The sequence below is a fragment of the Tiliqua scincoides genome, chromosome 10, assembly GCF_035046505.1.
Source record: "Tiliqua scincoides isolate rTilSci1 chromosome 10, rTilSci1.hap2, whole genome shotgun sequence".
Lineage (NCBI taxonomy): Eukaryota > Metazoa > Chordata > Lepidosauria > Squamata > Scincidae > Tiliqua > Tiliqua scincoides.
Window position 1 is genome coordinate 5,967,923 of NC_089830.1, and position 13,539 is coordinate 5,981,461.

The 13,539-nt window shown below is 44.7% G+C and overlaps 1 protein-coding gene across 1 annotated transcript; it reads right to left on the bottom strand.

Annotated features, from left to right (window-relative positions):
* Window positions 1-1,082: 1,082 nt before the first annotated feature.
* Window positions 1,083-4,613, bottom strand: PNRC2 (proline rich nuclear receptor coactivator 2). Its single transcript, XM_066638919.1, has 2 exons — window positions 4,524-4,613; window positions 1,083-3,857 (listed from the first exon to the last, which is right to left on the bottom strand). Exon 2 carries the CDS (start codon window positions 3,837-3,839, stop codon window positions 3,423-3,425), a length of 417 nt encoding a protein of 138 aa, XP_066495016.1. The 5' UTR covers window positions 3,840-3,857; window positions 4,524-4,613; the 3' UTR covers window positions 1,083-3,422.
* Window positions 4,614-13,539: the final 8,926 nt, after the last annotated feature.

A 13,539-nucleotide genomic window follows, 5' to 3' on the forward strand; every position in this document is an offset into this window, starting at 1 on the left:
TCCTCAGTTATTACTGAATTGAAAGACCAAGATTCAATGCAACAAACACAGATAAGCTCAGGGTGGATGGGATGGCTTTTTGGAGCTTGCAAGAAGTACATACTTAAGCTCTACCCACTGAGCTAAACCTCTTTCTGCTTGTTATGTTGCATTGCTAGTCTTGCTGCCAGATGGCAAGGGGTCTTACATACCACTGGTATGAATGCCACTGGTTGGCATTCCTCTAGCTCCAATTACTTGTGCTAAACAGCCTCAGAAGAGTTTTACCTATTAGAATTAGATTCTTAAAGTAGGCTGTTAGTAACCATGTTCAGCAGTACTGGTATGGGAATAGTCGTTTCAGCCCCCAGTGGCTATACTTCCAACAGCCAGCATATGTATGAAAAGTCAGTGCTTCAAGCCCTAGTGAAAAAGGCCTGTAGCATTTGACTTAAAAGTAGCACATGTGTTTGTCCTATATAGTCTTTATGGAAAGATAAAAGATAAAGACTGACAAATCATGGTAGTTGTAAAGCCATACAGCACTAAAACTACAGGACAGCTCATTTGCACTTGTCCAAACAGGTTTCTCTGTTACCCATTTTTACTGCATCAGCTAGATGCATTATTTGAATAGCAGAGCTAGATGCCAATTACATTACCAGCATTGAGTTGTTGAAATAAGAAATTCAGACAAAGCAGGTAAGTTTCCTGATCAGATTAAAACACAAGTAGTATTGAACAATACTGCCCCTTGCACTCTCTGGAATTGAGGGAGGGAGAGGATCATGCTATGAAAAGCAATGGCTTCAAGAGCTTTCTAAGCCAAATAGCTGTCTCAAGGCACTGCTCTTGTCTTTATTTTTACCATAAGCATGAGCATGTGGTCCCCTACTCACCCCCCCCTAAAATGTAATCTTAGATTTAACAAGAGTGGCAGATATACTGCATCACATGCCACACTGGAAATCTGCCCTGTGCAAGAACAGCCATCCAAGGAACATCTACAAGAGAGTACTGTTATGATTCTATTCCACAAGTTTAATCTGTCCATGCAGATAGAGAAGCATTAAATCTACTAAAGAAATAACCTTAACACAATATGGGGGAGAAAAGGATAGGGATGTTTTATTTCGTTTTGTCTCCAATTCACATTGAAACAGTATTTCAAATATACAATTTAGACAATCAAAATTACATTTGGGATAACACATTGATTTGAAAATATCCAGGACAAGTTTGGGACAAGGCATATATTTTCTGGAAAATGTCCAATCTATTCATCTCATTTGGGAAAGCTTACTGTATTCTGCGAGTTGCTAAACCATTTTGAACACACAAGTAGCTCAAATGTGCCCTGCTATGTAGCCAAGCACCCTTGAGACTTAACAAGTTGCTTTGAAAAGTAACTGAATGCATTTTTCCCTGCTACAACTATTAACTACTGTTTGACAGCTTTTAGTATCTTCTATGAATGAAATTTAGTCAGGCACTACAGACAAGTTTTGAAATTTCACAAAAAGCCTGAAGTTGCTGGTTGCCAGTGGAGGATCAAAATGGGTTCCAACGTTTTGTGCCATGAACTGGCTCTCAAACACAGAAAATGTGCCAAATACAAATGAAACTACCCAAATATAGTAGCCAGCAGTAGTCACAAATAAGAGTAGGCCTACACAAATACAAGCTGGGATGTTGGCAAATCCATGTTTTGCATGGGAGAAGCTCTTAACACACTTTAGTCCAGAACAATAATGGTCAGTCACTGTTCAAATAACTTCATTCATTCAAAATGGAAGCAGTAATTACTAGTGGCATCCAGCATAGTTGTGTGCTTCAGACCTATGAAGCTTGGATGCATAACCCTGTGCTGGATTATACCTTTGCACCCCAATCCTAAGCACGCTCAAGTAAACCTACAACTGTCTGCAAGACTGAGTTTCAGGGAAGCGTACCTAGGACTGCAGTCAAAAGGCACGATTCAGATCCATTAAAATGGAGTTGTACTATTGCATTTAATAGAAAAGTAATTGTACCCTTGATGGTTTTTTTCTTGTTTTACCTTTAAAATCAGTTTCTCTTTTGTACCAAGTTTACTTTAAAAATCCAACTTAGAAAACAAAGCCAAACATGGGCACATAACCCACACTGATACTCAAGTGCAATGGCACAGACATGTGCTTTTAAAGGTTTGCAGTTTTTTTTTAAACAGTTTGTTTTGTTTTTTAAAAAAAAATCATGCCATGTGCTCAGCACGGTCTTTTTACATTCAGCAGTTTTGTACTAAAAATATTTTATTCTGGCAGGAAAGCCCAGCATAAATTTACATATGCTACAAGTTTTTACATTTATTTACATGGCTCTTTCTTCCCTACATAAGGTATGTTTTACACTTGCTAAGCTTTAACAAACAAATTCATAGTACAAGTTATCCAATTTCAGACTGGCTTCAACAGTTGTTTCAGCAAAACATAAAAAGCTACAGAATGAGCTGTATCCAAGGAATACATGACCAAGCACAACAAAAATCAATGAGAAGTTGGTCACATCCAAGTCCCATTCATTTCAGTAGTGCTTGAGTCTCAACTAGCTTTCTCTGAATACAGCCAGATGTTTTTCAAACACAGCTCAGTGAAATTCACTGTGAAGGAGAACACTTGAAGCTTTTGGCAGTCACCTGGCAATGCAAAAATGCTTTGCGTTGGCACATGTATAAGCTGTTCATGATGAATGCAATACAGTTCTAGGCCTGCTTAAAAAGTTACAGATCAATTGCATGCCCAGTTTCCATTCTTACTAAGTGCTATACAGAATTAGTTCCCTAATGCAAGTGTTTCTGTTTTGGTCACAGGGCTCTGAGTGCCTGCCCAAATCACCAGTTCAGAGGATGGATAAGAAAGTCACATGCAAGTCAGTAAACTCAAAAATTCACCATCTTGTAAATGGATTTGTTTACACAATTCTAGGCATGTATATTTCAGCACAGAAGTCAGAAACGTGCTAATTTTACACCAATATTTCAAGCAGAGGGGATATTCAATTATATTTTGCAATTATGTTGCACTGCAACTGTTGGAAGTTTGGTCAGTTGGCATTAATTTCACTTCTGGAAACATGCACTTTTAAGCATAGTACCAAAAGTGACAGCAACTGAAATCAGATACAGTAAGCACCAAAAACCATGACCAGGAACTGGTTCAAGCTACCAATTGATTATAACAGTGCTTCAGTGCAGAGGGAAATACAGTGCACACAACCCACAAAAGAGTGAATTGTTTGTGAGTGTATTTTCAATGGCTCCAACTTCCTTATCACACAAAATCCAGCCAAATTATAAAATTTGTATGGGATGTGCCTGTTTGCATTTTTGGGACCCTACATGGACTTACATTGTGGAACCAGAAATTGCAATATTGAAGTGCCGTTTTCCAAGGCAGACTTGCACCTCAAGCCTGAACTTTCAACAAGGTCTTAAGTTGAAAAGTCATGATTTCTTTATCAGCAGGGTTAAGCGAAACTGTTACCCAGTGGCTCGGTGGCTTTGGAAGAACACTCGGGGAAGGTGGCTCACTGAATTTGGCTCCAGCATAGTTCTGATTGGTCTGAGGCATGAAGAGTGAGTTGGGTAAAGTTGGATTCCAAGTCTGGTTAGTTGGGAAGTGCATCGCAGCCTTCCCTCCATTTTGCATGGCCTGCCACGCTACAGATGATGGGCTGCATCCGTGTCCCCTCTCTTTTTTGTGGATTTTCTTCATCTGAGAATTCTGATCTTTGCTCTTTTTCCTGTTGTTCAGCTGCTGGTGGTTCTTGGTAGTATTTCTGGGCTGGGTAGATGGAATGTTGAACCTTTCTCCACCTCCCATCTTCAACTTAAGCGTCACCTACTCAAAAAAGAGAGGCAGGGAAAAGAACACATGCCTGTCAGCAGAGCATTCAAGTACTTTTGTAAAGATATAGCACAAAACTGGAATGAGAAAAATGTCAGTGGCTTTACTGGTCCTTGTGATACTACTAAATGTTGAAAAGACTTCCCAAATTTATCCCAAGCAAAAGAGAATCTAACAGTTTGTAAAGAAGACACATACTTTAAGGGCCTTTAAGCAACAAAGCTGTGTTTATGATAATACTTCTGGAGGCAAGGACCACTCTCACACACACTAAAAACTATGGGCTGGATTTCACAGTAGTTGTTTGTGTGTTTTTCCAATGTCTCATTTTAACTACAGAAATTCAAAGTAATGTACATTTAAGATAGAAACCACAGCTAGGACCTATTCATAGGTACAACAAATAACTTCTTACCATGGCCTATTCTAAACAGCTGATTTATGAAAATAAGGCACTTCATCAATTGAAAAAGCAAGTCATAGATATACATTACAGGAATAAAACCTTTAAACATTAACATGCAATTCCAATGCATTATCTCCCACCAAGATACAGTTTGCAAGGTTTAGGAAGCCATGACAAAAAGGGGTCGCAAGAGGAGGCCCGAACCACAAATGAGGAGCCTCCTCATATTCTTGTGCCATTGTTGTCCCTGTTACCTTTCAGTTTCCTTTTCGGATTCCACAGACTCCACCTCCTGTCCCCTTTCCTGCTGCCAGACCTGAAAGAATAGATGCTGACTCCTGTTGGACCCCTTCCTTTGGCTAGGAGTGGTAGTTCTCATGGGCTGATCTGCTGTTTTCAGCCACGAAGCCAAGCCCAACATCGGATTCTTGGCACACAGGCTTCGAGGATAGAACTCCTGGCTCTGGAAAGAGAAAGAGCAAGTTTGAATTCCCAGTCAGGAACACAGTTTAGACAACAAGAGTTTGCTATTAAAATGAACTGGAAACATACTTGTCAGTCAGATACACAGTGGGCCCTCAGTATCCACAGGGGATCTATTCCAGGAACCCCTGAAGACACCAAAATCAGATGATGAAATACATGGGTCCTGGGCCCTCTGGAGGCAACAGGAGCCTCCAATTCTAATTCTCTGGAGGCAACAGGAGCTGTGCTTCCCATTAAAAGAAGGTATGAAAGGTTTAAAGGCTTCTAAGACCTTTAAGTGCCACTTCTGGTTTTTATGATAAACCGAAGTGACCATCTAAAGCCTCAGAACACCCCCTGGAGGGTCCATGTTGGACGGGGTTCCAACCCAGTGGGTTTGGAACCTGTGAATAGTGAAATTCCTGGGTCCCAAATCACAGATACAGTAGGTTGACCTGTATATACCACCAGTTGCACCCGAGTTTAAACACACATCCTTGCCTCTTCCACTGTAGGTTACAAGAATTCCAGAGGAAAGGCCAGAACAGAGTACACCACATCCCAACTTATAACCCAATTTTGTTCCAGAGGTTTGTCTAGAAGTCAGAACACTTGCATGAAAGCACCAGAACAGGTGGACTGTGCAAAAGTGTCATTCATAATTTGCGACATCCATAACTTGGGAACCCAGTATACCTAGCAGGACTTTAAAGGTTACAATGTATTGTGGCATAAGCTGCTATGTGCCAGACCCCACTTCTTTGTGTGGATTTTCAGAAAGGACATCTGCTTAGCAGAAAGGTACAAAGAAAATACTCAGAACGCGTGGTGCCCCTGCAAAGATAGGCCTGCAAGAGCAACTGCCGTAACCTGACAGATCTCATTTAAAATACACCAGCAAGCCTTAGTAAGTGACCCATTTCCTGCTATCTGTAGTTAAGGTATTTAAGAACTGCATTAATAAAAATAGTTACTATTTGACAGAAGCTCAGGACCTGGGAAGCCCAATTTAATCTCTCTCTCTCTCTCTCTCTCTCTCTCTCTCTCTCTCTCTCTCTCTCTCTCTCTCTCACACACACACACACACACACACACACACTTTTCACACCCATAACAATAGAAGTCACTTATAATCAAACTGTCAAGAAGCTGGGGAGTTATCAGAATCCCCCAAATATTCCAGGTACATTTAAAGCAAACATGCAGGATACCTCTGCAATGTTGACATTCCCTGCATACAGAAAAGAGTACTCACTTAAAGATGTTTTGTTATAGAAAAATGCTTCCTGGCCAGGGCCACTGTATTTGTGTGGAGTCTGCATATTTTCCCATGTCTGTGTGGGTTTTCTCCAGCCTGGAAGCTCAGATTTATTTCAATGTTTAACATCAGAAGTGTTTTGGTTCTTAATTTAGAAGTCTGGTGATGTGTTTGTTACCAGAAATATGCTCTGGGAATGCAACTCTTGTATCATTAGCCTATGGTAAAATTGGTTTCGTTTCCCGTAAAAGTGCAGTTTTCAAGAACTTAACTTTAAAGTGAAGACTTGCTGTACCTCTCTCCCCCACCTTCCAGAGACTATATAGCAATTACACACCTCTAAGGGAAAAAAATCCTCCCTGCCCACAGGAATGGTAAGAGATACCAACAACAACAAACTCCCAACAAGACCAGATTCTGTAGCCACCACCTACTACCACCATGTCTGCTTGGCCAGAATTCCTTCAAAACAGGGCTGCAGCCCAGTGGAAAAATCAATTCTCCAAAAAGAAAAAAAAAAATTACTGCCTGAAACCCTGGAGAGCAGCTGCCAGTCAGTGTTGCTAATATCAGGGCAGTAGGATAGAGGGACTCAGTACAAAGCAGTTTCCTAGGTTTCTGCCACCCTCCGACAGTCAATTCTCTTTATATGCAAACTTGCTATCTGCGAATTCGCTTATTCATGAGGGGCAGAACTGCCACCCCTCTTGCTCTCAACACCATTCTTGACCATGGAAGAGGACAGAGAGAAGGACTGGAGAAGAAAACCCCTCCCCACTGCTGAACTGAATGCAGAGGCTTTGTTGTTGGCCCAGCAACCTTCAACAAATTGAAGGATAGAGAAACTGCCATCCCCACAACCTTCAATACATCAAGAGGTATCTAGCACAGAGGAGGAAGTATCAGATGTTGGAGATGTTGGTGAGCCCTGTCAACCAGCCCCATAGACTTCAAGTCTAAGACAACCCCTCCCTCAAGTTAAGATTCAGGTTCACAGAGTATATGGTGACGAGAGGCCCCTGGAATCTAACTCCATTTTTCCCATAGGCTTAATAATTCAGCATTTGCTAATTTGGTATCCACTAGGTTTTCCAGGCACCTAACCCTAGCGCAGTGGTTCCTTAACTGTGAGCCATGGTAGCCAGCCAGGGGAGCCACCAAATCTTCACGGAAAAACCCACCATCCTATACAATATATAAGATCGTAGTCCTAATGGGAAGCCCTGGTCAATGGTCCAGTCAAAAAAGTTCAGGAACCACTGCCCTAGCGGATAATATACAATCAAAAGTGGGGAGAACAGAACGGACTCACCATGGCGCAGGGAGGGAAGAAGAAAGAAACAAAACCAAGCATCCAAAAGAGCATTTCTAACCTTGTTTTACCCCAAACCCAAAAAGGTTCTCAGGTTTCTTCCTCTCCCCCCACTGCCAACCGACTCTGTTCTACCCCCCACCCCAAAAAGGTTCTCAGGCTTCTTCCTCTCCCCCCACCTCCACTGCCAACTCAACTCAGCCCAAGATCTCTCATCACCCCACACACAGTGGGGAAGCGAATGGAGGAAATAAGGGATACTCCCAATGTAGTGGGTGTCACTGTTCAATCTCACCCAACTCATTTTGTTTTTGTTTACTAAATGGTTTATTTTCAGCTGCAAAGACCTCTGGCCAGTCCCACTGCTACAGGGGGTTTCCTTTGCCCCCCCAGCCCCCAACAAGAGGGCAAGCCCCCCACCTTCACCCCCCCACCCAACAAGAGGACAAGCTCCCCCAACAAGGCAAGCTCTCTCTCACCGTCACCCCATCCCTACAAGAGGGCAAGCCCCCCACCTTCCTCCCCACAACAAGAGGGCAAAGCCCCCAATAACAAGAGGGCAAGCTTCCCTCTACCATCACCCCACAAGAGACCAAGCCCGCCCACAACGACAGGGCAAGCTCCCTCCCACCATCACCCCCCACCCAACAAAAGGGCAAGCCCCCCACCTTCGGCCCCATACAGAAGGGCAAGCCCCCACTTCCCCCCAACAAGAGGGCAAGCTCCCCCCTACCATCGCTCCCCAACCCCAGAGGCCAAGACGCACAAAAATAAGGTCAGCTCCCCCCCTTCCACCCCAGAAGAGGGCCAGCTCCCCCTACCCAACAACAAGAGGACAAGCTCCCCCCACCGTCGCCCCCCCACAAGAGGGCAAGGCCCCACTTCCCCCAACAAGGGGGCAAACCCCCTCCCACCATCCACCGCCCACCCCCAGGGGCCAAGCTCCCAACAAGAGGAGTGCCAGCTCCCTCCACCTTTCCCCACACAACAAGGACAGACCTCCACGAGCCCCCCAGACCTCCACGAGCCCTGCTACGAGCCTCAGGCCCGCAAGGAGAAAGCCCCCCAGTGGGGCGCCCCCCAGCGTCTTTCAATGGGGAGACACAACATGGCGGCTCTCCCACATCCTCCCCCCCCACGACGATAACCGCTCCCTCAGCCTGGCACACCTGTGGGCAGCCCCGACCCGCTCTCCCGTCCTCCCCTCCGGCGACTGCCGCTCTCTCCGCTCACTCGCCCGTCCTTCCGCCTCCCTCCCTCCGCAAGCACCTCGCACACAAAATGGCCGCTGCCGCCCGAGCTGAGTCGAGCTGCGCTAGGAGAGAAAAACAGACGCGCAGAGCGAGGCCCCACCTCCCGCCTCCCGAGTAACCAATCAGAGCGCGGCGCAGCTGTCACGCGGACCAATAGGAGCGGCGTCCGCCTGTTGCTAGGGTGGGGAGGAAGGTGTGGGAGTTCGTTGGCGCAGCAGCAGCAGTTGTTGTTTGAACCACTCTGTGGCGCGGGGCATGTCGGGAAGGGACCCTGCTTGTGGAGGGGGGAGGGGCAAAGTTGAGGGAGAGGGGAGAGGCCCAGTACTCCCCCTCCTCCCTCAGCAGGCCAGTGGTTGACCTGAGCATGAGTCTGGTAAAGAAGGCACACTCTGTGGCCAACCAGTGGCTTCTGTGGCCAGCTTGTGGCAGTGTGCCCTGCAGCCATTGTCTTTGTCTTCTCCATCCACGCCACTGGCTGTGCATGCCAAGACATGCACAATGCGCCAGTTATGCTTGAGTTATGTGCTCCCCCAGTTATGTGCTCCCCTGAAATCCCTCTCACACACAACTCTCACAGAACCAGGGACATCACTATGCGCCCGTTATGCTTGAGCGCATGTGCTCCCCAAAACTTCCTCTCACACACAACTTCACAGAACGGGGGATATCACTATGCACCCGTTATGCTTGAGCGCATTGGGCCCACCTAAAAAGAAGTTTCACTTTACCAGCTGCTCAGGCATCTGTGGCTATAATGGTGATTGGGCAGCACATAGCCTTGATGCACATAATCTTGATGCAATCCTTGATGCACACAGCCTAATCTGCCTTGTCAGTTTCATGACCCACCAAAGATTGGGTATTGGACCCACTGGTGGCCTATGAATCCACCATTGGGGAAAGGCTGCCCTAGATTAATATCGGCATAATAATCCTAGCACCTGCTGACTCTGGAGATAAACTCCTGCATGTGGTGGGGAGCTGGCATGGCCTTAGGAATGTGCACACACCACCATGTGAATGATGTGGTCACATCTGGAATACTACTTACAGTTCTGGTCACCACATCTCAAGAAGATTGTAGAGTGGCAAAAAGTGCAGAAGGGGACAAGCCCTTTGTGCTTGGGCACTTTCCTAATATAGTAAAGATACAACATTTGGAGCTTTTAGCTTGCAAAAAAAGTAGATAAGGGAGAATATGATTGAGGCTTATGAAATTAGTTGTGGCATGGAGAAAGAGATTTTCTTCTTGCCATGCTAGGGGTCATTGAATGAAACTGATTGATGGAAGATTCAGGATAAAAAAAAAAAAGGAAGTCCTTCTTCACATAGCATACATAAGTCTGTGGAAGTCACTGTCACAAGATGAGGAGGTGTCCAACAGCTTGGATGGCTTGAAGAGAAGATTGGATAAATTCATGGAGGAGGGTAAGTCTATTGACAGCTCGTAGTCATGATGACTACTATTTGCCACCAGCTGCAAGGAAGCAATGGTGAGAAAAGAGGGTGCCTCCATCTCCTGCTTGTGGGCTTCCCTGAGGAAGGTGATGAGTCACTATGGGAACCAGGATTCTGGATAAAAGGAACCCCCTTTGGCCTGATTCAGCAGCACTTTCCTTTTTTTCTTATGAATGCTCCCAAATGTTTTTCTGGGTTCATCCATCCCTGCACATAGAAGCTTTCTGCCTGAACAAATGTCTGAACTGGCCTTAGGTCAGGTTGTGCAGGGAAGTCAACAATTGACCATGACTTTCCACCCTACACACATCATACGTACAAGGAGTCGAGCTGTGTGTGACCACATAGGCTATGTCCAGAAATTGTGAGGAGCAGAGATTTTCAACCGGTGTGCCACAAAAGGTTCCCAGGAGTGCCGTGAGAGATTGGAGTACAGTGGTTGGAAGTCATCGAAAAACTCTTCCCTAGTTCAGTGATTTGGTTTGTAGAGAAAATGTCTATAGCAGTGATTTTCAACCTTTTTCATCTCATGGCACACTGAAAAGACACTAAAATTGTCAAGGCATACCATCAGCTTTTTGACAATTGACAAGGCACACCATGCTGCCAGTGGGGGGCTCATATCCCCATTGGCCCTACTAATAAATGATCTTCCCCCAAATTCCTGTGGCACATCTGAAGACCACTTGTGGTACACTAGTGTGCCACGGCACAGTGGTTGAAAATGGCTGGTCTATAGTAACAAATTACTACTAATAATAATAATTATTTTTACCCCGCCTTTCTCCCCGAAGGGACTCAAGGCGGCTTACAACAGGTTAAAACAGATTAAAAACATAATTTAAAACAAATAAAAACATATTAACTCATATCATAAAAACAGCAGTCAGATAAAAAATAGTCCGATAAAAAGAGCATAGAGCAGCAGCAAATCATAAAAGAATCAGGCCTGTAAAAAATATTAAAGATGTTAAAAAGATGTTAAAAAGGCCGAGAACTCAGAAGGCTTGTTTAAACAGAAGGGTTTTCAGGCCTCACTGAAAAGTCTCAAGAGAGGGAGCCATTCTTAAGCCATTCTTACTACAGATTCATAGGACTGGCAAATGAAGGAGGGCACACAATTCATTAGTACAGACGGTTGCCCTACAAACAGAACCACAGAACCCAGAAGAGTCACTCGGATGCGGGAAGCGGCATCACAAGAGACAAAGACCAGAGAAGACCACAGATGTAGTGTACCATGAGAAGAAAATTGCTGACCATTGCTGACCATACAGGTCTACAGTATCAGGATTTATCTTTTTGTTCTTGCATCTGAACTGCAGATTTTTTTCATGTCAATCTTATAAAACAGTTGATCTTCACTGCCAAAAGAAAGAGGAGTACATTGTGTGCAAAAAACATCAGGTTTCATTGTGTCCCTCAAAACAATGCACATTCCATGAAAAATGGGAACACTTTCTGTGAGCCATTTGGGTGGGTCCCCATTTCAATAATTTATTTTTAATAGATTAGACTTGATGCTCTCATGGTACATGACTGCATTTGGAGAAATGTTATAGATCTGTACTTTTAACAAGCTACTATGTATAAAATTTTAACAATGATAGTAAATGGGACTTATTCCTGGGTAAGTGTGGGTAGGCGGCCTAGGGTTGTTAAAAATGTTCCTGCTTGATGTCACTTCCAGTCATGACATCACTTTCCGGTGGGTCCTGACAGATTCTTATTCTAAAAAGTGGGTCCTAGTGCTAAATGTTTGAGAACCACTGATATAGATGAATTCTTTCAAGAAACTCTCACATTGATGGGCAACAGTCTCCTCCCACCCCACAAGCACTTTGACCAGACCTTGATATAGAATCTCTGCTTCCAAAATGTAAGTTTCTAGCCCTCAGGACTGTTAGAGAGTCCATTTTGGGCTGTCAGAGAGTCCATCTTGACATTTTGCACGTTTCTCCAAGGACTGTATAGCCAGAAAGCCATCCACTTACTGAAGGATGAGGCAAGAACACACTAGGTCAGCATCTTTGAAGAAGGCTGATCAGAAACTAGTCAACTTCTGCCTTATCACAGGGAAATGATAGGAGGTCTTTTCTTGCACTTCTGTTATTTTCTGCTGAGTACAAACTGTTCCTTTGCCATCAACAACAACAAGACGTGTCCCACATTCAGTGAGCACTCCATAAATATACTGCACACCAACAGCTGAGAGAACAGTCTCTGCTACTGAGAAGAACAGGAAGATAATACAGGTGGCACTGCTGGGGGGTGAGGGGACAACTCCTCAATAGTTTCACTGTCTTCTGAATCTGAATTTCTGGCAAAGTGCTCCTGATTGTCTTCTCTTGATAGAGATCATAATTTGAATTATGTGATATAGCACTATCCTTTGCAACCAAGGAACTGCATCAGGTTGTCTGGACCAGATTCAACAAATCCCATAGGACCAGTCTATTTGTGGCTGTTGTGTCTATGGGTGTGTTCACACCTACGCTTCAGACCTCTCAGTTGCCCCAATTTAACATAGTTCCTGTTGTTTGTGAAACGTTCCTGGATTACCACACTTATTTTGCCCCTACTTTTTGCCTTTAGGGAGGATGCCTAGCACACATTTTATGAGCTGCTACAGTTGTCATTCTTGGGCATTCAGTTCCCTTTCCGAGGTCTCTGGAAGTCAAAACTCTGAGCAGGGTGTAGATGCATCTAAGTTCCAGCACACAGGTGTAACAATGCATGCACAGGACACACTACAGTGTTCATTTTGCCATTTCACCCACAGCAGCCGCAGAGGCATAGTTTGAACCACCTTAGACGATTGTCAGACAATTGCGCATTTCTAGTCTATCACCTCTTAAGGGCGCAATCCTAGCCCCTTATGTCAGTGCTTTCCAGCACTTTCCACTTTCCAGCAATGCAGCTCTGAGATAAGGGAACAAACATTCTCTTACTTTGAGGAGGCCTCCATGAGTGACACCCAACTGCAGGATGCTGCACATGTCCCATTGGCACTGCTATGTCAGTGCTGGAAAGCACTGACATAAGGGGTTAGGATTGTGCCCTAAATCAGAGAAGACCAGGGAACAGTGCACAACACGTAGAAGAGCAGAGCTTTCTGCAGTGTGTAATAAGGTTCTAGTACAAGGGGCTCAGGCAGCGAGAACAGAAGCGTGTCCCTGTTCTTCTGCAGTAAGGCAATTCTTCAATGTTCATAATGCCTGGTCACTCTCAAGCATCAGTGGTTTACACCACTAACTTGAGAGTGAGGTCCTGTGTCAGGGAGGTAGGGGCCTTGGAGTAGTGTCCTGCATGCCGCCCCCCGCACATGCTCACACACTGTCATCCACTTGATGACACTCTGAGTGCATGCCATGCCACTGTCATTGGTAATGAAGATTCAGGGGTTGGCCTCATTAGGTGATGGTCAGTGCTCAACCTGGCCAACCTCTGTCTCCAGCCCAGGTGAGGACAGTATAAAATACTGTTTTTTTCTCTCTTTTTTCTTTTTTTTTGCAGAGCTCACT